This window comes from Silurus aristotelis, assembly GCF_946808225.1.
Source record: "Silurus aristotelis genome assembly, chromosome: 5".
NCBI lineage: Eukaryota > Metazoa > Chordata > Actinopteri > Siluriformes > Siluridae > Silurus > Silurus aristotelis.
This window is the reverse complement of record NC_139578.1, coordinates 16,689,581-16,714,520: the sequence shown is the minus strand read 5'-3', so window position 1 is coordinate 16,714,520 and position 24,940 is coordinate 16,689,581. Positions and strand designations below refer to the sequence as shown.

Genomic DNA, 24,940 nt, shown 5'->3' with positions numbered 1-24,940 from the left:
AGTATTTTAACGATTATTCCCTCGATTAATCAAGTAATTGGATAAGAAGTACTTTTTCTTCATTAAAGAGCAATACTTAAGAGACAATAGGACGGGTCTCTTAAAATGAAGTAATTTTTCCTTTTTAGAAAAATGGAAATTTTATTTGTGCCAAATTTTAAATACAAGAATATCTTTAAAAAATAATAAATAAATAAGGAAAACCTGTTTAGTGCATCTAATTGCCATATTACATCAAAATGCAAGTACGAATGTATAAATAAAATAAAGCACATATTTAAATATATACAAATCAATTTCAAACGACAAAAAAAGTAAACACACGGTACTGTGTTTTATATGGTTTTAGTTTGAAATGATCCCAAACTTTGTCATTTTCTTTGGCCTGAATCTTCTCCTCGCCGTTTTCTCCCTGTTCCTATATTTTTCATTCTGTGTTTGCTGTCCAGAGCGTGCCAGAGTTTAGCAGGTGGTACGTCCGTGGGGATACATAGTGCTCCCTGTGTAGTTAAATGGTCTAAACGAAGCTCTTTTGTACTCGAATCACTCGAGAAATCATTTCAGCCCTAGATACAGTGATGTGATCATATTGTCCTGTTACTCATGGAATGCAGAAAAGGAAACCTGATGGTTTGATGAAATGTGCCTGTGCTGTTAATGTATAACCATTCGATCATTTACAAAAGCCATTCTGAGGAGCTCAAAGAATGCATATGGCATTGCATTTAAGAGGCAAAATGTTTGTAAGCTTTCTATCGTTTTACACTTTCGAATCGAGCTGATTGGGGCAGAACAGAAGTGTATCGAATTCATAAGAAAATCGTTTACCCTCAATGTTTTTGGACCAATATTACACTGGAGGTCTTATAAGAATCATCAAAGATTAATCACATCATCCCCCCCCAGTGACGCTATGAAATATATTACGCATGTTTTCCTATGCACATAAACGAACCACAATTCTCACTTCGTTGTTGGCTCCAATACAGAAAACAATGCCAAGACAAGACCTCTTTGGAATTGCAATGCCTCACAACCCAAGAAAATCCTTGTTGTGCTTAAAAACATGTGCTCTCCTCAGCCAGCGTATTGATGGTGAAAGCACCAGCCTGTTCATTTCCAGTTGCTCTGTGACACCAGTGCACTCTTTATTTTAATCGGAAAAGGATTTGAACATAATTATTAAGATGTATGTATGCCTGTTAACAGTCAGTCAAAGGTTTATTCATATTAACCATCTCTATTAATCACCATGGTAACGTAAAAGGTGCTGTACAACCGTGTACATTGCTTTATGATTGTACATAAATTGCAAAATGACTTTGAAACAAGTCTAATGTGATGATATATTAGCAGGCTTTAAGGATGAATCACCATATATATATATATATATATATATATATATTTTTTTTTTTTGGTATTTCACAGAATATTTTGTCATTCTTTTTGTTTTGTTATATAGGTACATGACTGATGGTATGTTACTCCGAGAGGCCATGAACGACCCGCTGCTCGAACGATACGGTGTAATCATTCTGGACGAGGCTCATGAACGCACACTGGCCACAGATATTCTGATGGGCGTTCTGAAAGAAGTTGTTCGCCAGAGAGCAGACCTAAAGGTGTGTGTGTGTGTGTGTGTGTCTGGAATCATTCTATCATTGTTTTCTCTGTCAGTTTTCTGCAGCCCGTCTCCGTTTTATTTCTAGTTCAAGCTGGAAAAATAGATAAGCAGATGTTTTCCGGGACCACTTAGTGACAGCTCAGTGTCTGTTGCGTATGGGCCGCTGTAATACCATCTTGTCACCTGAAGCCTGGAACCTAATCAGAAGTCATTTCCTTGGGAGCTGATTTGACCGACTGTGCTCTGATATGTGATTGTCCCGGTGTTCCGCTTCACAGGAGAGCAGCATGACGCGGCAGCAGCCAGAAACATTATCTACAATAGTGCTGTCTGTTTCAGTTTTCTTCTTTACCGGTTGATATGTGAAAGATATCCGAGAGATTTCTTAAATTTTAGTGTTTGACCAAAAAACAAAAACAAAAAAACTTTAATGCACTTTACGATGCATATTCCTTTTGCCTGATATGTTTAGCCAAATATCTCATTTTAACCCACAGTTAATTAATAGGAAGTGATGTATATGAAATTGCATCAATAAAAATCAACACGCCTGCTGAGAGTTTTTGGTTGTGAGTAAAATAACCTTAATCCCAATTTTTTTTTATAGTAACTATCTTGTGGGCGTAACCGCCCAACCACCTCCTCGCCGTGCTGCTTCTGGGCCCTGTTTAAAGGATCTCTCTTAACTTTGGCTGGCACTCGCTAATGAACCTCCTCTAGTGCTGAAAGCCTGACAGCTGTGTGGCTGTTTGTTCTTTGACTAATGCAGCTATTAGTCTCAGAAATGCAAAAGGCCAGTCTGATTTTTCAGCAGAGCTTAATCTGCCCTCTGGTCACCCCATTTTAAGGCAATCAACCCTGAGGGAGCAGAAGCATGTCGCCTTTTATGAACACACTGTGCCAAACTCTGTTCTCATAAAGCAGATGGGTAATGACTGCTTGTTGTCAGGATCAAATCAAAGGTTCTACATTTGTTCAGGAACTGTTAAATGAGGTCTAGGTGACTCCAAATGAGCTCTGGTCATCTTCCCATATAAATTTGAAGTTAAATGTCCCTTGGGTAACAGCAATTATGTCTCATGGTGCAGAAAGATACTGAGGTGGACCTTACAGTGTTGTATGAAGAAAAGAAGAAAAGAAAAAAAGAAAAAAAAAGGTGGGGGTGGGTGGGTGGGGGCGGTGTAAGTTTTGGATGAAAAGGCCTTCAGGAAAGATTGGATGTTGCCCAAATAGCAAAATACAGTGCATCGTACTGCATCCTCCACATAAAGTAGGACTCTGTGGCTTACTCTTTAGTGAAATATAGCTAAGAAAGTTTTGGGTTGTAGGTAAACCCCCCCCCATCCTCTCTAACCTCAAGCTTTAATTTGTTTCTTTATCTTTTCTCAGGACTAAACACTGGACAGGTGATTTATTAAAACATTTTTTCCTCCTCTTTGCCTCAGGTTATTGTCATGAGTGCCACCTTGGATGCTGGAAAGTTCCAGGTGTACTTCGACAGCTGCCCCTTGCTCACTATCCCTGGTAGAACGCACCCCGTAGAGATCTTCTACACACCAGAGCCCGAGCGTGACTACCTGGAGGCTGCCATCAGGACGGTCATCCAGATCCATATGTGCGAGGAAGACGAGGGAGACGTGCTCCTCTTCCTTACAGGACAAGAGGTAAAGTCCTTTTAGGGTGGTGGACTCGGTCGTATGTTGGTCGTCCAGCTGGTGTATGGAGTAAAACAGGTGCTTAAAGCAGCGCGTAATGATTTAGATAAAACGGTCGCCTCCAGCAGTGTGTCGCTTGTGCTTTCTGCACAAACAGTGAGTCAGTGAATCCACAGACTGAAAGCTCAGCTATTAAATTGCGAGATATGCAGCATCTCGGGGGGTTCAACCTTGTGATTTATGCCTCTAAAATACATTGTGTTTATGCCTGTAATATTAAGCTTTCTGCTGATAAGCCTGTATAAACCCATCAGTTGATCATTAGGGTATTTATAGAAGTAGATGTGACTGATGGGTGTAAACAAACCGCCTTTTAAAACGCGGATTCGAAAGGTACACGCATCGATTTTGCGAATCCGCCTCCATCCCGTCAGAACGTTGCCGAGAAGATCAGAGCCGAGATTGATACGGGCTGCGGGCACAGCTGGCCTTGGCGCTTGGGTAAAGAGCCTGTGTGTGTGATGGCAGTGTGTGACCCAAATTCAGGCCTGAAATTAAGTCATTTGTTATTTTTCCTTTCTTGCAACTGGTGCTCACCCAACTGGAATGGGGAGTTAGATGCCTGGCCAGAATGATAAATATGGTCACAGATGATGGGTCAGCAGTGTCCTGCTTCTGGTGGGTGTGTGTGTGTCTCTTTCAAGTACAGTGCAGTTCATAAGTATTCGGACAATGATGGATTTGCGGGTTTTGTCCCCCCCCCCCCCCCCCCTTTTAGAGCATAGCTTCGTATTTATTCCTATCCTTCTTGTCTATTAATGTCATTTTAAGTTATATGGTAGTGCTTGCAACCAGGTTTGAAAGTGCAGAATATATCAGCATTACCAACCATATATATATATCACGTTAATTTTAAAAGGGAAAATATTCTGGTCTGTTGTAATTGTAGTCAAATAACGACCATATCACAAACATCTCTAAAAATATCTTTAATAGCAGTATTGATGATTATCTGTTATAATCTTTAAATTGTCTGACATTGTGACTGGTACATAAAATGTTCTAACGTAATTCTTTAGTTTTTCCCCTTCGTTTTGTATGATTCAATTCGATTCCAATCAGAGTTTATTTCCTTTCCTTATTCTCGTTATAAGAAAGGATTGCGGTTTCATGCAAAAATGGGTCCTTGGTATTGTCTCAGTCTTAAACAAGCTGCTCCAGATGAAAATCTGTTATTTGTACAACGGCAGTGGCTCGAATTAGTCCCAAGCCAGCTTGCATCTGTTCCTACTAATTTTAAAAATTAAAAAGATTCATTCAAGAATGTTTATACAGAATAGTAGAGTCGGTGGGCTGGTGTTGTTGTGTCCCAGGTGCAGTCGCTCTTGTCGGGCACAGCCTCCCGTCCGTCTCCCTCGGTGCCAATTCTCCTGACAGCTGCTGCATCCCCAGAGCTAATGATCTATTAATACTTCAGCTAATTTGATCAATCAATTCACATTTACTCTCCCGCAAGCTGCCATGGAAAGGCTTTGATTAAAAGGCACATGTCCACCAGCACTATATACACACACTGCACCCATGAGAGTAAATCTGTGCATGCTAGGACTTCCACATGGCCCCAAAGCTGTGCTCATATATTTGATAGAACACTAATGCTAGAGCCAACATGGGCTGAATAATAATTGCCAAATCTTTACTGTGTTGTAGAAATGAATCCATGTGCCCTCGTTGGACCTCACAATCAGTCTCTGATCAGTCTTGGAAGATATAGATTAGTTGATGTTGCTAAAGCGTTATTTATCTGCTCTCCTTGTGTGCTCGAAGAAATCGTGCTGTGTTTGGCTACAGATCAGCAACAGCACCCCCTGGCAATGCATTCTTTAGCCACAGGATGGTGCTATTGTATTGGTAGTGTTTATTTCATCCACAATCATCGAGTAAGAATATAAACGCCGAGTGTCTTAGAAGATGCGATATTTACATTATGTCTAAACTAGCTCTTGACCTGAGTAGCCCGCCTGACTGCTAATGCATATGATGAATTGCTTTCAAGTTGTTAGTTTTTATCCGCTTGTCTACAACAGCTTTAATGTTGTTGGTTTCTCGCCAGGAAGTTTGCATTACAAGACGCTTGGTGCTCGTTGTCTCTCCACTTGTTTAGTCCGTTTTAGCTTTTAAAGCCATTTCACAGTTGGTTACTTTAGTTCCGTTTGTAAATCTTAGTGTTGGCTGTTGGCGGTTCCTCAAGACCTCTTTTCACTGATCACCGTGTCTGCAATGATTGCCCTCACTTAACCAATCCTTTGCGACTTGCTGCTGTTTATGCACCAGTGCAGCGTTCTTATTTCACATTACCCTTACATTACCATCTGGAATAATGAACCCTGTGTGTGCGAGTGCACATGTGTCCTTGTGACTATTGCTTTAGACAGCAGAACCACAGGAAGTTCATCCAAGCAGCATGCACTCCAGGTTTAATTTTCTCAGCCATGTCACAACTGGCTCGCAAAGTACACTTGATCTGACGCACCGGTATCTGACAAATGTTTGTGTTTTATGCTTCTGGAACCTGGTCCAGAACAAGTTAATGTGATATTTGTTGAGAAAACCGGGGTCGATGGGAGTTTAAAAAGCAAAACAAAAATCAGCTGCTGGCTTATGCAACTGGGTCAAACAAAACGTAAAAAAACTAAGGCATGATTCGGCTTACTCCTAGAGGCAGATTCAGGGTTTCTGCAGGCTCTTAAAAAGGCTAAAAAAAAAAAAAAAAGTATGTAATCCAAAATGTTTTTGTTGGAAATAACACAAAAAAAAAAATATGGCCAGCTGTTCATCACAGACACGTGGTATTTCTCAAAACTTTTGCTGTAAAATTGAAAGCTCACTTTATCTACTGTACAGGATTTTAAAATAATATATAGTATAAGAGTCTTAAATTTGCTGTTCTAGGTCATAAGTCATTTTAAACAGGTCTTACATTTCTGATGTTCATGTAACGCTATTTCTTATGCTCCTTAAAATGCTCCCGGAGCACTTTCAAATGTTTGCGGTTTCCTTGGTGTTGTACCTCTTTCTTTGGCTAGTCCAAATATAATTCACTGTATTACGACAACAAGTTAGACCAACATGCAACAGCCAATCAGCTTTCTGTTATCGCCGCAACTCTCTCTTGGATTATACCGCAGACATAAAACGGATTTCATTTTTCAGCTGCTAACGACGCATCCGTGTGTTTTCGAAGTGATCTTGGTCTTTTAAAAGGTCTTCAATTTGATCTGGTGAAACCTGCAGAAACCCTAAGATTGTTACACCGCACCCAAACCTTCCATGTAATTGTCTTCTTGTTAATGGCACTGTTGTATCACTTGTTGAGTTTCATACATTTTTCTTTCTTTCACCTTTTCAGGAGATCGACGAAGCCTGCAAGCGGATCAAACGGGAAATTGACGATCTTGGCCCCGAAGTAGGCGACATCAAAATAATCCCTCTCTACTCCACACTGCCACCCCAGCAGCAGCAGAGGATCTTTGAGCCTCCACCACCTCGCAAATCCAGCGGAGCCATTGGTAGAAAGGTATTTTATACATTTTCTATTTATTTTTTTATTGTGAACGCCGATCATCTCAGTCATTTCTTACGAATAAACAGTGAGCTGGAGGTTGAAAATGGTCTGATGATGGATTAGAAATTTGCCGAACACCAAGCGGTGCTAGGACGTTGTTAAACGTCCCATCCTTGCCCCAAGCTTTGGTGCAGCATTGACTCACAGCATATGTTGTTTTTGTCAGCATGCGATTCTCCTTACTAAAATAGCGAAGTATTACTCATGCAGTCTTAGCCCCTGGATCTCACTGTCAATAGGTTTCACCTCTTACAAAATGACCTCCATCATGCTGCTTTGGTTCAGATTCAGTTCACATTCTACCCGTTCCTTGTTATGTAGGTGTGATGTGATGGAATAATAGATTATCCTGTTGCTTTGACTTATACCTCTGCTGACATTTCAATCCAATAGATTTGTTAGACTTATTTGGAACTAATTGAACTGCTAGTTTTTACATTTATAGTTTCCCCTCCGCGTCCGGTACGTCTTTCTCCGCGCGCTTCATTTGCTCATCTAAAGCTTCCTTTGGATGTCTACACTGAATCAATCTGCTACCTCAACACCCCTCTCTCTTTTTCTCTCACTCCGTGCTCTCTCTCTGCTTCATGTCATCTTTTCATCTCCCCCAAGCCACGTCCATGTTTACAGAGGCTCGGAAATTTGCGCTAGTTTGATTGCCCGTAAGCCGGGGTTTCTGACTGCTTTAAAAGTTCAAACACTACCCGGTGTTTGCTTAGGCTGTTCAAAGAAGTGTTGACATGAAACAGCGACATGGATATACCGGCGCTCGTATCGCTGCAGCGGTCCTCCTGGGATGCAAAGCCACTCCATCTTGACTGGAATATGGGAAGAGCAGGAGGAAGGGTGCTTGTTGATGAAGCGTTTGGCAGAACAGGGATGCCAGCAGTGTTGTAAATTGGCTCCGTCATAAACGGTCCCTTCCTTGGCCCATAAACCCAGACTCTGGCTTTGAGATGACAGCAGTTCCACCCACGCCCTGGTGATTTCTTGAAGGTGTCGGACTAGCCTTGTGGCATTCAGGTATTATTTTCCCTCATCCTACCTTGTCTGTCCCTGGTTGCATAGAGATGAGCTCAAATTACCTTGTTAAAATGTCATCCTGTCAGACGCTCTGGCATACGTTGCCCACAATGCAAATCAGCCCCCTTTGGTGATAGTTTTGAGGCCGTATGTGGATGTTGTCTGTAGAGCACTGGGAAGGAGCCTAGTGAACAGTCCTTTTCTGGACGCCACAGATTTTTATAGGCCTGGCGTGCATTTCCTTTTGAAAGCAGCCTAAATTTGTGCAGATCAGCACCAGGAGGATTACATGCAGGGGTTTGTGGAAATGTCATTGCTTGAAGTGCAGTCGGGAACATTAGTGCCCTGCCGTACATGTGGATTGTTTAATTTTTTACATTTATTTTTTTTAATGTAAGATATCAGTCAGTTCCACACTCTGCTCCCCTCTCATTGTATCCATGCTGTTTGGCCCAACATGAAGCGCACATGCTCGATTTTATATTGGGTTTAATTTGTCAGTATGACACTTTCCCTGGTGATGTCAGTGAAGGATTGCTTGAATTAGATCGTGTCTCTGCCTCTCTTACTGGCTAATAACCCAGAAGTAACACCCTCTGACACCCTGATGATATTGCGGATTAAAAGGCTTTCTTTGGGACAGGCAGGTAGGAGCCAATCGACTGTTCTTGGCTTCAGAAAAGTAACACATCAATGTGATATGCAAAAGTATGTGGACAGTATATCATTACACCTGGGTGCGTTTTTTTTTTTTTTTTTTTTTTTTTTTTTTTTCTCTTCCCCAAACTGTTTGCACACTCTTTGTATAAAATGTCTTTCTTTAGAATTTCAAATTCCCTTCACTGGAAATATGGAGTCCATATATGCTGACCAGGTATAACTTTATGACCACTGATCAGGCATAACATTATGACCACCTGCTTAATGTTGTGTTGGTCCCCCTTTTGCTGCCAAAGCATTTCTCCCCATCGAGTATTAACAGCATTAACTTCTTCAGCAATTTGAGCTACAGGAGCTTGCATCAATGACCCTTTCGCTGGATCACCACTGTTCCTTCCTTGGAGCACTTTTGATAGATACTGAGCACTGCAGACCGGGAACATCCCACCAGAGCTGCAGTTTTGGAGATGCTCAGACCCAGTCGTCTAGTCTTCAAAATTTGGCTCTTGTAAAACTTGCTCGAATCCTTTCGCTCACATATTTTTCTCACATATATGAAACTATAGCCTGCTGACGGACTGACTTCAAAGCATCTTAGATTGCCTTGTCCATGCTGGCAAAAAGATAGTCGTAAATGCCTTCAATCACAAAACACAAACATGGTTTTATGTTTCGAATATGAAATGTTGAGGTGTTTATCAGGAGACCATTTATACAAATAAAATTGTACAAATCTCAGCAGCTACGTTCGGTATGTCTGCAGGTTGTATACCTACTGGTGGTATATTCAACCAGGGATCGTTTTAGTTCAGTTTTTGCTCTGAATTTCAGGTTTTTTTAATAACCTTTTGATATCTTGGCTGTGGGGTGAAAAGACAAAAGGTTGCCAAAGTAATTTGTTTTAAAGTCCTTTTTTTTTTTTTGAAGATTGATGGAGGGTTGGATAGGGCAGAGGAGCTGATCTGGAGAATTTTGAAACATTTAGATTGAAGCCACTCAAGTAAGATATAGCACATCTCGGCCTTATGCGCTCAGCCTCAGCCGCGTTTGTTCCAGACCTTTTGTATGTGGATCATTGAATCCATGAAGATGCAATTTCTCTACACCCTGTGGGTCAAGGATTGTGAATCCGCCTGTGTAATAATTCAGTTGCCTTCGATATGCAATTTATGCCGATGCATCCACCTTTTATATAATTTCCATTTTTTTACCCCACTGGAATATTTAAAGGTAGATGGGGCTTTCTAATGTCAACCTAAGAAAATGCTCCAGTGCGTGGCTCTGAGCATGCTTTATCGGTCTTGGTCATTGCTCTATCCACCAGTCAGCAAATCCTCTTTCTGGAAATTTATTTAACCAGATCGTTAATGGCAATTAATTATTATTATTGCATAGATCGTTAATTGTTTGGCCGGATCATTAATTCAGCCAATGAACAGCGTGTCAGGGCTGCAGTAGTTTTGGACAAGGAGCCCACATTAGCAGTTCTTCAGTGAAAGTTCTAACAAGAGAGTTCTGCATGACCAATCCATTGCAGGCTGAAATGCATTAGCGCTCTTACAGAACGGGAACATCTACCAGCAGGACAGGCGAGGAGCTGCTTCTTTCCCCTTTCCCTCCTGTTCAGACCTTTTCTTCTCTTCTTCTTTTGGATAAATGCTGATGGAGAGACCCACTGGGTAATGTGACTCATTTGATTTCTCCGTCCCGATCCAGCCGTCATTCCTCATGGACAGACCTGCTTCAGTAACACGAAGCGATCGAAAATCGGAGGAATCTTCTCGTCACAGCCCCCACACACACTTTTCCCGGCCTCTTACAGACTCTTAAGTGTGTGTTTTGCTCTCTATTTAATTTCAGAAGAAAACAAACGTTCCTACTACCTTTATTTCTTTGATTGCTTGGTTGCAAATGTGACTCCTAATCCTTCGAGCTGTCCACCCTGTTTTTAAGCCTTGTTCTGTAGTTTCCAGCTTGTTATTTTGTCCTTGTTTTGAAATGGGGAAAGTGATTTTGCTTTGAATTAAGATTTGCCCTTTGGCTTCGAAGCAGCTTCTTCATTTTTATATTTAATTTAATTAGGTTATCAAACTTTGAAGTTTAGGAACCTTCCCTCTATTAGTCAGTGTGACAGATTTTAATTTGGCCTTTTCTGTTTTTGCGCCGCATTGCGAATGTGCGTGCTGTGAACCCCTCGGTGTGCATGAATCATCTACCTCTGTGTTACTTTGTTTGTCCAATGTGCCAGGCTTCTCTGAAGCAATTTATATCTCAAATCCCTGCTACTGCCAGACTCTTCTCAGGGCTTTCTTTCTCCTCGTGAACAGATGCTTTGTTGTCTCGCCATATTAAAGATGCCAGCAGTCTTCTGCTCGGGATGTTGCTATACTGCACGCGGGGGCCACGTGTACTCACGTGTACTCCTAAAAAACCAAGCTCTGAAATGAATGAACGTGATTAAGGTGTGGTTTCTTGTCTTAACGGCAAGCTCGTCAGGTCACCTTTCGTGTGGGCGCTTGCCTAATTTCAATTTTGAACGCAACATGAGCACGTACACCAGGGGGCAGTGTTTATGCGCAATGATGAAATCCACACGAAGCGCAGCGTTTAAAAGTCTCAAAAGTAACTTTGACTATGACTATACAGTAAGAAAACCTCAAAACAAAAAAGGCAGTTTGAACAGAAATGATCCCTGAAGCACATTTTACTAGTTTTTAAATCCACAATTCTAGCAATCATGGGAAAAACTTCTCAATTCTTTTGAAATGTAGCGCACGATATCGCAGGTCGATTAAATCAGCTTTTATAATGACAACTACAGCTGTTGCATAAAGTGTTACCTTTTTATTTTCACAGCTGCCACAATATTATGATGTGGCTTTCTGTAAATAAATGTATGAAATTATGGATCATTTGAATCAATTCCTCACATGAAATACAGGAAAACAAAGAAACGTGCGTGTGCTGTTCGTTAATAGCCGTCTGTAGGCAGGAGTTATTGTAGCAGAGACGTTTTTATCACCAAAGCCACGCCGAGAAACTGAAGGCAACGGTAGAGAAATCGTTTTCATTGGTTCAGACGTGCGATGATGCGCGCGATTCGAAACGATTCAAACATTTATCCCGTTGCCATATCGGTGTAATTATGCCTAAAGATATAACTGTGAACTGAACCGTTAATTCATGTATTTTTGAAATTTTAATTGTATGTGTAGAAGTAGTAAAAGATGAACGTGATTCTGCTTAAAGAAAAGTATTAAAAATAGTGTTTTTCGTCGCCGCGCCAAGTGTGTTAATGTTCTGGTCTCTCTTCTTTGTTGCACTTCTACAGGTTGTGGTGTCCACAAACATTGCCGAGACATCGCTTACCATCGACGGTGTGGTGTTCGTAATCGATCCTGGCTTCGCTAAGCAAAAGGTCAGCAACCCTCCTCTTCCCTCGTCCCTGTTTAATGCCACATCATTAGTTTTTGCCGATTACGTAACCACCCCTCAGATGAATGCGTTTGCCGTAGAGACGGAGAAGCTAGTTAGATATTCTGCTGCCTGTTCTAATCCAGTCGGAGTTTGAGAGATTGCTTTGGGACTCTGCTGCCGTGTCTGTCACACATTCAGTTTGTTGTCTCTGCACATCTTGCGCAGGTGTATAACCCACGCATCAGGGTGGAGTCCCTGCTAGTGACTGCGATCAGTAAAGCATCGGCTCAGCAGAGGGCAGGAAGAGCCGGGCGTACGCGACCGGGGAAATGCTTCCGCCTTTACACGGAGAAGGCGTACAAGACTGAAATGCAGGTAAATAAACGGCCCCGTTAATCTCAACTCTCTTTTCTTTCTTTATCTCAGGGCTTTGCAAACTTTTTGCGTTCGCCTTCCTTTTTGTCTATGAAGCGAATTTCTCAATTGTTTATTTTTTATAAACTTAATCCAGCTATTCAAATATTTGGCTCAGTATAGAAATGTGTACAATAATATTGTAGCCATTTTATTTTTTTCAAGTTCCTACACTTTTTCCACAGATTTGATTGAATTTGCTTTTTGATTAAATCTATAGGAAAAAGTTATATTTTATTACTCAATAAATATAATCGATAACGCTTTGTGATTTCCGACACTGTTAAAAGAAAAGAATAAATCATGGACCTTTTGGCTTTGCTTCATGGACCCCTGCTTTATGTAATATAACGTAGGGTGGTCATTTGCTGTAGTCCACAGTCATTTACATTTTAAACACTGAAGCCTTGACTTGTGCCGAAACTATTGCTTATTAATGAAGCGACAAACCATCAGCGTATAAGCACTTTTGTTTAATATATATATATATATATATATATATATATATATATATATATATATATATATATATATATATATATATATATATATATATATAAAATATGCATTTATATTTCCATATATATGCACATTTATATTTCCATTGTAATTTAAATGAAGTGATTACATGAGGGGCTCAGTTCACCATTTTGTATCCAAATGGTCATTGTGAACCCGCGTGATATTTGTGCACCCGAGTGGAATCGTGGTATGTGCGAGCGTTTATGCTTTCCATCGTTTACAGTATCCTGAAAAGAGGATCTGAGACATGGAGAGAATGTGACCATTGTCATTATCACTACTTTGCTTCTTGACTTTAGTGTTTAGCCGTGCCAGATGGCTCCCTCGCTCTCTTTTCCCCTCCTCTCCCTAAATTGATAACTAGCCGAACTGAAAGTAAGATGCCCTGACAAATGGCCAAGTGAACACGGTCTTCCTCTTAAACAGAGTAATTCTTCCCCGTCACGTGAGGCGACAAAGTGAATTTTAAAACATGTTAAATAGCTCCTCAAACGCGCCAGTCTCGACTCTCTTGACACATGAGAACGTGTTAGTGCCTGATGGGAGACCCTGACTAATTCATTTTCTCTTTTTACACTCTTTCTCTCTCTGTTCTCTCTCTTTTGTGACAAGGATAACACGTACCCAGAGATTCTCCGATCTAACCTGGGCTCTGTAGTGTTACAGCTAAAGAAGCTGGGTATCGATGACCTGGTGCATTTCGACTTTATGGACCCACCAGGTACGTTAAGCTTTTTAGTGAATACATATGAATCTACTTCTCTAATACTAATACTGCTATTCATTCATTTATCAACACATTATCTGTTCAAAGCGGCTTTGAGACAATGTTCATTGTTAAAAACTTTATACAAATAAAAAAAATGAATTGAATTATTCAATCCAAGTAATGAAATGCACTTTCTCTTTAAAATGCTGCAGTTACAAAATCTAAGCATGCTTTCACAATTTAAGTTAAAAACCAATAGGAAATTTGTTCTGGTCCACAATTCAAGTGGTTTTATTAGCTTTAATCTGCTATGAAAGAAAAAAGTTGAAAACCGATATTGCATCTGTGTATATTCTCTGTATTCCCTGTTTAATGTGTGTGACAAAAAAGAAAAAAGAAACCTCTATATGTTGGCTAGTTTCTGTAAACACTTTTTAATTTATAGACTTAAAATTTTGTATTCCTCCCCAACCCACATGTTGCAGCAAAAGCTCATAGCCCTCTGCCCTAAAGTCTTTTTCATGATCGAAAACTTTAAAATGTAACTGAATCGAATCATGTTGAATCGGGGCAGAGTTAAATCGTATCAATTTGATAGTGAATTATAGTGTAGTGAATTGGCACTTGTTTACGGTATAAATTTTCCTCCCCTGTTTACAGGTATTCCCAGAGTTGCAATGGTTCGAGTTACAATTTATTGAGCTTATGATGACCATAGCAAAGCGACAAAATGTTAAATATTTTAACGCTGCAGGCAAACTTGCCATCGTGTGTGTGTGTGTGTGTGTGTGTGTGTGTGTGTAATATATATATATATATATATATATATATATATATATGTATATGTATATGTATATATATATATATGTATATATATATATGTATATATATATATATATATGTATAAATATATATGTATATGTATGTGTGTATGTGTATATATATATATATATGTGTGTGTATGTATATGTGTATGTGTAATATATATATATATATATATATATATATATATATATATATATATATATATATATATATAACATACATACATACATACGTACATACGTACATATATACAGTGAGGAAAATAAGTATTTGAACACCCTGCTATTTTGCAAGTTCTCCCACTTAGAAATCATGCAGGAGTCTGAAATTGTCATCGTAGGTGCATGTCCACTGTGAGAGACATAATCTAAAAAAAAAAATCCAGAAATCACAATATATGATTTTTTAACTATTTATTTGTATGATACAGCTGCAAATAAGTATTTGAACACCTGTCTATCAGCTAGAATTCTGACCCTCAAAGACCTGTTAGTCTGCCTTTAAAATGTCCACCTCCACTACATTTATTATCCTAAATTAGATGCACCTGTTTGAGGTCGTTAGCTGCATAAAGACACCTGTCCACCCTGTACAATCAGTAAGACTCCAACTACTAACATGGCCAAGACCAAAGAGCTGTCCAAAGACACTAGAGACAAAATTGTACACCTCCACAAGGCTGGAAAGGGCTACGGGGAAATTGCCAAGCAGCTTGGTGAAAAAAGGTCCACTGTTGGAGCAATCATTAGAAAATGGAAGAAGCTAAACATGACTGTCAATCTCCCTCGGACTGGGGCTCCATGCAAGATCTCACCTCGTGGGGTCTCAATGATCCTAAAGAAGGTGAGAAATCAGCCCAGAACTACTCGGGAGGAGCTGGTCAATGACCTGAAAAGAGCTGGGACCACCGTTTCCAAGGTTACTGTTGGTAATACACTAAGACGTCATGGTTTGAAATCATGCATGGCAGGGAAGGTTTCCCTGCTTAAACCAGCACATGTCCAGGCACGTCTTAAGTTTGCCAATGACCATTTGGATGATCCAGAGGAGTCATGGGAGAAAGTCATGTGGTCAGATGAGACCAAAATAGAACTTTTGGGTCATAATTCCACTAAACGAGTTTGGAGGAAGAAGAATGATGAGTACCATCCCAAGAACACCATCCCTACTGTGAAGCATGGGGGTGGTAGCATCATGCTTTGGGGGTGTTTTTCTGCACATGGGACGGGGCGACTGCACTGTATTAAGGAGAGGATAACTGGGGCCATGTATTGCGAGATTTTGGGGAACAACCTCCTTCCCTCAGTTAGAGCATTGAAAATAGGTCGAGGCTGGGTCTTCCAACATGACAATGACCCGAAGCACACAGCCAGGATAACCAAGGAGTGGCTCTGTAAGAAGCATATCAAGGTTCTGGCATGGCCTAGCCAGTCTCCAGACCTAAACCCAATAGAGAATCTTTGGAGGGAGCTCAAACTCTAGGCAGTTAATCGATAGGCCAGAAACCTGACTGATCTAGAGAAGATCTGTGTGGAGGAGTGGGCCAAAATCCCTCCTGCAGTGTGTCCTGTCCTACAGAAAAACGTTTGACCTCTGTAATTGCAAACAAAGGCTACTGTCCCAAATATTAACATTGACTTTCTCAGGTGTTCAAATACTTATTTGCAGCTGTATCATACAAATAAATAGTTAAAAAATCATACATTGTGATTTCTGGATTTATTTTTTTAGATTATGTCTCTCACAGTGGACATGCACATACGATGACGATTTCAGACCCCTCCATGATTTCTTAGTGGGAGAACTTGCAAAATAGCAGGGTGTTCAAATACTTATTTTCCTCACTGTATATATATATACACACACACACACACGCGCGCTGCAACAAACGATTTTTTTTTTCTCATCGATTAATCGGATGAAGGATTGTTCGAATAATCGTATTAAAAACTATTTCCAATTATGTTTGCTTATTATAACTTTATAAAACACTAATTCTGGTTATTAATATATAAAAATGTTCTGACATTTTAAAGCTCATAGTGGCTGCTTGTTGGAGTGCATTATTTATCTCTCTTTTAAACAAATTCATTCATGCTGTTCGTTTCTGTAAAAAAACAAAACACCATTGAGTATGAAAGGTAAAGCCATTCGTGTTAATCAACATTTGTATTGTATTTTGCAGATGGCAAGTTGACAACCATGCTTAAAAAAATCTCTAATACATTGTTGACAATAAAAAAAAAAATATTTTAGTTTTGAAGATATAAGCATATAGAATATAACTAATGTTGTAAAATAATTAAATGATCTATGCATAAATTCAATATAAAAACGTTAAAAACAAGCATTTGAACGAGGTAAAGTCACAGTGAATCGCGTTTGAGAACCGAAGCTGACTGTTGTAGCAGACAAATGCTGAGAATGGAACAGAGAAAAGCAAGCAAAAATGCTTATTTAAAAAAAAAAAAAAAAAAGGCAAAATTGGTGTACAAATGCTTAAACATTATATTGGATGACTTGGGACGCACACTTTTCCTTGCTGCCATTTGACCCTGTATTGTCCGTTGTTTTCGCAGGCGGCTGTGCTTTCTTGGCGTCACGCTTAACCGTAACTTGAGCAGCCCAACTAATCAATAACGGTATTCGTTGACGGCGAATCTCATTATCGTTTTTTTTCCCGATCAGTTGTGCAGCTCTAATATATATGCAGTAGGATACGTTGGGATGCTGCCAGGATGTACGCAGTCGACTGAGTTCAGTTGTCTTGGTGTTCTTGGGTATTTTTTTTTTCTTCTGTGTTTCCAATGTTTCAAAGCCCAATTTTAGCACTCGACTCTCTTCATTTTATTGGCATCGCCAGACACTGAAATTCACGAACCGGCGCCTACTGCCGCATACGTATATACTATAAAGTTTATACATTATGTAGCATAAATTGCTCTGCTGTGCTAAACAATGTACTGTGATTTGTTAAATTATCTACAAATGACCGTACAGTACCCCGTACTGATTCCCATTTCCTCAAGACTCCTAGGTAGGCTAGGCCATGTCTCGACTTTCACTGTCTGAAATTACGATGGGGGCATCGGGAACGCATCTCCCTCGTAACTTTGGGAGTACCCGTGTACGTCTTTACATTGAGATCATATGCTATGATACCATTGTATCGCAGCAGCAAATTGCTGCGAACTTCCAGAACGCTCTGAGAGAACATCGCATCAGACCCAAATCAAAGTCTAGATTTGAAATCCGTATTAAACGTCTGCATAAACGCTGCTTGTGTAAAAAGCGTATGTTCTGTGTTTTACATACATGAAGCAGGGTGCCAGAAAAGTTACTAATTGCAGCATCTCTGAGAGAAAGTGATGAGAAATGTGAGGCACCCAGTCCCACACTAGTATAATGTGCACCCACAGATATAGGTTTTATGTTCCGGGCAAGTTTGACTCCTCTGACTAGGCATCGAGAAGTTGCCCCTTGGCACAGCGTTGCTGCTAGCTCTGCTGTTAATTCTTCATGATTTAATCACACATGAAATTGGGGTGACTGGGCATTTCTGTGTGGGTTGAATCAATCTCTTTGGGTGAGTCAGTCCGCCTTGGGCGTAAAGCAAGCCAGAAACTCCTTTATACATTTAAACATCCATGTCTGTCTAAACCTTGCTCATACAATTCTGCTTAAAATTTTCCTCCCTGTTCTAATATTTTGTACTAGCGTCTCTAGAATTCCTTGATGAGTGTTATGGTGCCTTTCTTACTTATTGCTGCCCTGTTTTGTTTTAGCTAAAATGTAAATATTGGTGTTTGTTCAGGCAATGCAAACGTTTTAATATGAATATTTCCAGTCGTGTTTAATGAAAATTATTGAAATATCTGAAATCTTATTGAAGAACTATTCAGTAAACGATATATTCAGTAATCCCCATTTATCATGGTGGTTTCTTTCCAAAACCGATAAACGTAAAACCGCAATAAACGGACGCCACCCCAAAATGCTTTTTTACTTTAAAAAAAAAAAAATATATTATTGTTTAAGCTATAAATCCTCCTCTCACACACTTTAAACAGAAAACATTTGCAAGAATATAGCAAGAGGAATTTTGTGTAAATCTGTAGAAAAACAGTACACTGCATCATTTATAGTGAGCACATGTACTGTACAGTATACAGTTCTGTAGTAGCGTAGCCTGTGCGCAGTTTCTCTGCTTGTTGATTGGTTGGAGCGTCCTATGACGTAAAAAAAAAAAGAGGCTGAGTTAAAGATACATGTCACCGCATTCTTAACTTTCTGTACTGTACTTTATTAACATTTTATCCTTTATAAAAATTCATTTCATTTTATAATTATCGTGCTATCCAGCGAGAGAGTTATATGGTGAATGCAATTCCAGAATCGAACCGCGGTAAAAGGGGGATTACTGTATTCTATTGGAGCAACGGTTCCTTTTGCTAAATTAGGAAAATGAGGGAATTTGTAATTGTGGGAGTAAAGCCAAAGTGAACCCTTTGCCTAGCGATATTTGCTTATGTGTTCCCTTTTTATGTCTTCCTATTTTCCATTTGGCCTTGGGTCAGCAAATCAGCACCCTTCATCATAAAGTTTTTTGATGATTAGGGCATATGGTGTATCAATAAATGTTTTTATTTTTTTTTAGCCTTAATGCCATGGTCATCCACTCGGGCCAAAACCACCCGTTGAGCCGAGAAAAAAAACTGTGCATGCTTTCATCACAGTGGGAAGAGAGAAAAAAACCCAAAAAACAGTATAAGTGTAAGCGATCGATACAAAGTCTTAATAACTAACCAACAGCTGCCTTCTAAGGAATAAATCTTTCCTGATTGACTGCATGCAGACCCTTGATTCTTCCACTGGCAGTTTTCACTTAACATGCAACTGATTGTTAGGCTCTGCTTCTCCAGAGCTAAAGGTCAATAATTGAATTTTGTTTTGTGGGTGTGAGAGTGTGTGGATTGTGCGTGTCTGGTGTGTTGCTAGTCGTACGATACTTTAGTATTATTAGCTGCCGTGTGGCATTTCAGTTGTAAATTAGGTCCATTTTTATCGGTAAGCAATTAGCAAGTAATTAATTTTTATTTGCGATCTCATTACGTTCGTGTATACACCTCGTCTCACAGACATCAGGTTCTAATTCTGGATTGAAAACATAATCCATCGATCGAACAACGGAATTTCACTTACCGGACGCAGTGAAAAGGAGCGGATGAGCTTGATTTTATTAAAGCAGTAGGTTATGCCCTGGCTATGAGAAGCAGGTGTTTAATAGAACTTTTATTTACTAGAATAATGTGACGTTCTGTTACACTCTGTTGTATTTATAGTATTTACTTCTGAAATATAAGACTGGTGTTAAGTGGCGTGTGTACGTTTGGAGAAACTGAATCACCGTTTTATTTTATCGCTTTTCTGCTTGCCAGCTCCCGAGACTCTGATGCGTGCTCTGGAGCTGTTAAACTACCTGGCAGCACTGAACGATGATGGAGACCTGACCGAGCTGGGCTCCATGATGGCAGAGTTCCCTCTGGACCCTCAGCTGGCTAAGATGGTCATCGCCAGCTGCGAATACAACTGCTCCAACGAGATCCTCTCCATCACCGCCATGTTATCAGGTAATACACACTCGGCACAGTGTGGCTTTGAATCGGTGGACTTTTTGTTTTTCAACCTGTCTCATTTGGACAAATTGTGGTGTCATGTTTGGTAAAGAAGTGCTCCAGTTGGCTAGTGTCTGGAGCGTCTCATATTTTGCTTCCTCGAGAAAAACCTTGAAAGTTTCACTTTTTTTTTTACTTTAGAAGTGATTTTCTTTTTTTTTTTCTTTTTTTTTCTTTTTTATTATTATTATTATTATAAACATAAAGTCCCAGTGAGTATGTGTACAGAAAGAAAAACACTGTAAATAATTCAGTGTGCTGCTGTAGTTATGTAGATGGTAAGCGTGTCCGGTTGCTGAAGATGATTTCAGGGTGTGTTGAGTGGAGGGGTGGGGGAGAGCAGGGGGAAAATGAGACGGAAAAAAAGGCTTTAGGTAAGCGCTTCATTGCTCAGTTAATCCTGCATGCATTTCGCACAAATGGTCACTATTTGAGTCTGAAATTAATTCAGCGTTTTGATCCAAATTGAGCTGATTTCTCAAAAGTTTTTTTGAGATTAAGCCTTGCTGATTTATACCGAAGAGAAAGGACGAGTTGGAGCGGTTTTTGCGCTCCTCTTTGGTGAAAGACTTAACTCGCCCTGATTGGGGTGGTTCCGGAGAGGTTCGTAAGAAGCTGGGCTTTATGTGCTGCAGCCTAAGCCTCTGGAACGTTCCACATTAAGGCAAGCAGAAGTGGCGTGTGCTCTCTCTCCCTCCCCCCTCCGTGTAGCATAGCCTGTGCCATGCTCTAGCCTCTCAACTAGGCCTTGTGTTCTGTTTGAACGCGTGACTCATGCCTATGGGCGGCTGTGTTGGGGCCCATACCAACCTTGTTTAGTCCCACAGTGCTTTGTGCGCCCAACCGAGGCCAAGAAGGCGGCTGACGAGGCCAAGATGAGGTTTGCCCACATCGACGGAGACCATCTCACCCTGCTCAACGTTTATCACGCCTTTAAACAGAGTATGTACCACACACAAATAGACTTTTATCAGTTTTATTTATTTAGTAATAGTAACATGACTTATAGATGGTGGCAGCAGTTATTTCATGTGAAACGAGGCACATAATTAATACTCTCAACTTTTTTTTATTCTTCTTCTTTCCCCCAACCCCAGACCACGAGTCAGTGCAATGGTGCTATGATAACTTTGTGAATTACCGCTCGCTGATGTCGGCAGATAACGTGCGGCAGCAGCTGTCGCGCATCATGGACCGTTTCAACCTGCCACGGCGTAGCACCGAGTTCACCAGCCGAGATTACTACATCAACATCCGCCGTGCGCTGGTCACCGGCTTCTTCATGCAGGTTTGTTTGTGTGTGTGGAAGTTCAGCATTGAGTGCGAGAGGTAGCGGAGGCTAATGTTGAGTTATCTTTTTTGAATGGGAGCTGATTGTTTTCCTTTAAATACTTCTCCAAAATGACCCGTTTGTCATATAAAATTAAAAAGAATTTCATTAAATGCTGTTTTGTGGGTCTCATTGCAGATCATAATTAATTAATTTGCGCCAAAAGGGACGTTCGGGTTGCCATGCCATAGATAAATGGTCCTGCGTGAATCCACTCAACAGCTTATTGTTGTTAATAAGCAGATAATTATTCTTTCGACATTGTCAGATGCACTGTGGTTTTGTACTCGACACTCCGTATAAGTTCTCTCTTAGTTTAGAACTGCAACCAGAAAGTTAGAGTTGACTGAATAATGAATGGGTTTAAACCCTGCTACAAGCGCACAGTCACCTCGGGCTTGCCATTATAATGGATAGCTCTCTTTCAAAGTGTAACCATTTAAGCATATAATCAGAAATCAATTTGGTTTTTTGGCCCGCTGAAGGAAAATAAATGGCATTTTTAATGGGCCTGTCTCTAGAAGGGGCGCCTGAAACAAGTGACCTGACTAGTTAAATTACTCCATTAATATCAAAATATTTGTCAACATTAACCTTTACTGGCAAGGCAAACTCGTGCCTTCGTGTACTGTTGCCGACGTCTTTGTTTGCAGTGGGATTTTATTGAGACGGATCACCCCGTTTAATCTGCGCATTCTTCGCTGAATGTTTAATTGGCTCGTGTGTGTGTGTGTGTGTGTGTGTGTGTGTGTGCGTGTGCGTGTGTGCGTGTGTGAGCGCATCCGTGAGAGTAGGGGATTTATTTGTTAATTTGCTGCCGTTGTGTTATCAGGTGGCCCACCTGGAGCGTACAGGCCACTATTTGACAGTGAAGGACAACCAGGTGGTCCAGCTGCACCCGTCCACCGTGCTGGACCACAAGCCCGAATGGGTGCTGTACAACGAGTTTGTGCTGACCACCAAGAACTACATCCGCACCTGTACAGACATCAAACCTGAGTGGTAAGCAAAAAATTCCTGGTGCTTGTGTTTTCTATGTATGGATGTGCACTTTCTTTGTTTATTTATCTAAGCTTTATAATGGAGAAAGTAGCCGGAGAGTGTGTTAATCAGTCCTGTGTTCACAATAGTAAGCAACAATTTCTTTGTGTATTTAGTGGACATGCAGAGACCGATCCTGGTTTGCTAATCTGCCAATTCATTTTAACTACATACACTCGCCAAAGGCAACAGAAAGTGAGAAGCCATCTAATAGAATGATATAAAATATAGACAAAATAATAGTGGGGGGGGGGGGGGGTATTTTTGAACTATATAATTAACGATATAAAAATCGTAACATTCAACACTTTTTGGTCACAAAAAGTCACAGTCTTAAAAGCCAGGCAAAGCCCAAATATTAATCAGAAGTAGTAAGTCATCTTATTAAAATATACCAATAAAAAAAAAATGCAAACACAAGTGTGACCCCCAGGAAAAAAAAAATAGAAACATGGTAAATAATTTTCTTCTGTATGTAAAACTGCGCATAATATTTAAACAGCGCAAGTTTAACAAAGTCTTATTATACGCTGCCAAACATCTAAATGGTATATAAACACAAGAACGATTCGAGTCAATGTCTAAACATGTCAGAATCGCAGGATGATCATTTCTTCTCATGGGGAGTTGAGTGTCTGGTATATCTGCACTATATTGGCAAAAGTTTGCAGACACCTGGTCAATAAATATTGTATATTCTTTTTGAGTTCCACATTTAGTCCCAATTGTATTCCCTTATAATTCCCTCCACTCTTCTGGGAAGATGTTCCATTTGATTCTGGAATGTTTTTGTGTAGGTTTTGCTCGTTCAGACAGGTATTGATGTATTTGAGGTGAGGAGGTCTGGGGTGCAGTCAGCGTTCATTCACCCCAAATGTGTTCAATAGGTTTGAGGTCAGAGCTCTATTGCAATAGAGCTTTCACTTCATATAGTTGGTGAATTCAGGTGTCTCAGTACTTTTGTCTTTGTGTGTGTGTATGTATATGTGTATATATTTATTTATTTATTTATGTATGTGTGTATATATATTTATGTATGTCTGTGTGTATGTGTGTGTGTGTGTGTGTGTGTGTGTGTGTGTGTGTGTGTATATATATATATATATATATATATATATATATATATATATATATATATATATATATATATATATATATATATATTATGTGTGTGTATGTATGTGTGTATGTATGTGTGTATGTATGTGTGTATGTATGTGTGTATATATGTGTGTATATGTGTGTGTGTGTGTGTGTGTATAATGTGTGTATATGTATGTATGTACTGGTACATCATGGACAATAAGATATAAAACAGCTCTGCTACATGCACTAAAGAATCGGTCGGGGGAGAAATCTGAGCCATTTGTTTCGTGTCATTCCTTCTTCAAGAATATTTCCCTTGTCTGAAATCGTTGCTCCATGTCAGGAATATATCTAGAAAATTGCTTGACTGTTTGTGCCTTGCTAGTGTTGAATGTAGTGTACTATCGGTGTTGATCTAATAACTGAAGTTTAGCTTGATGTGTAAGGTCTGAGAGTTTAAGCTACACCACTCTTACTCTGGATTTTTCTTTTTCTTCTTCCAGGCTTGTCAAAATCGCCCCACAGTACTACGAGCTGGGCAATTTCCCTCAGTGTGAAGCCAAGCGGCAGTTGGAGCGCATCGTCGCTAAACTTCAAACCAAGGAATACACTCAATACTAAACGACTCGAACGGCTTCAAGGACAATATGAAATTTAACCCGCAGCTGTTTGACGTCTTTTTCTCTCAACTCTGAAAGTTGTACATCGTCATCCTGTCAACAATTAGATTGTCATTTGTTTGTTTGTTTGTTTTTTTTTCCTCCCTCGCTCTTTGTTTCAGTTTATCGGTAAGATTATTTTTATAAGGATAATTAATGGCTTTTCTCTCTTTATGGCCACTTGTGACGTTACACAGTGTTCACTAGACACAAACGATTCATTTGATTGGGAGTGAATGCTCAACAGAGATACAGACATCGACCATTTTTATGCATGATCATTCATGTGGATGTTGACATTCCTTATAGGCATTGCAAACTTTTACTGAAATGTAACTGAGTAGACAAGTACTTGTTTATTCTGTTAAGAAAAACTTTGGATTCAATAAAAAAAAAACATTGATACCGGCTGTGGATCGACTCTCAGAACACGATTGAAATATGTATAATATGTTTTAAGCAGCGTACATCATAAAAAAAAAAAAAAAAGGATGTGATAGTGGTTAAGATATTTAATCCAGGCTCGTGTTACATGTGATATAAAAGGATGGCCTTTCCCCTTATTATTGACCGCTGACTAATAAAAACTGATGAGTAACTGTTTCAGAAGTGCGTCTGGGATGTGAGTAGCGCTGAGTCTTCATGGTACCTCAACAAAGCCCCTGGTCAATTTTG

At 39.9% G+C, this 24,940-nt stretch overlaps 1 protein-coding gene across 3 annotated transcripts in view; it reads left to right on the top strand.

The window, feature by feature from the left end:
- dhx15 (DEAH (Asp-Glu-Ala-His) box helicase 15) overlaps positions 1-24,668 on the top strand; it is a 30,722-nt gene extending 6,054 nt beyond the window's left edge. For all 3 annotated transcript variants that reach the window (XM_083540846.1, XM_083540845.1, XM_083540847.1), the window contains exons 4-14: positions 1,463-1,622; positions 3,070-3,288; positions 6,689-6,856; positions 11,919-12,005; positions 12,230-12,379; positions 13,553-13,661; positions 19,913-20,104; positions 20,969-21,091; positions 21,247-21,437; positions 22,312-22,481; positions 24,110-24,668. In XM_083540846.1, coding sequence (XP_083396972.1) covers positions 1,463-1,622; positions 3,070-3,288; positions 6,689-6,856; positions 11,919-12,005; positions 12,230-12,379; positions 13,553-13,661; positions 19,913-20,104; positions 20,969-21,091; positions 21,247-21,437; positions 22,312-22,481; positions 24,110-24,227 — 1,687 coding nt within the window. In that variant the 3' untranslated portion in view covers positions 24,228-24,668. The remainder of the gene's footprint in view (positions 1-1,462; positions 1,623-3,069; positions 3,289-6,688; positions 6,857-11,918; positions 12,006-12,229; positions 12,380-13,552; positions 13,662-19,912; positions 20,105-20,968; positions 21,092-21,246; positions 21,438-22,311; positions 22,482-24,109) is intronic.
- The last annotated feature ends 272 nt before the right edge of the window (positions 24,669-24,940 follow it).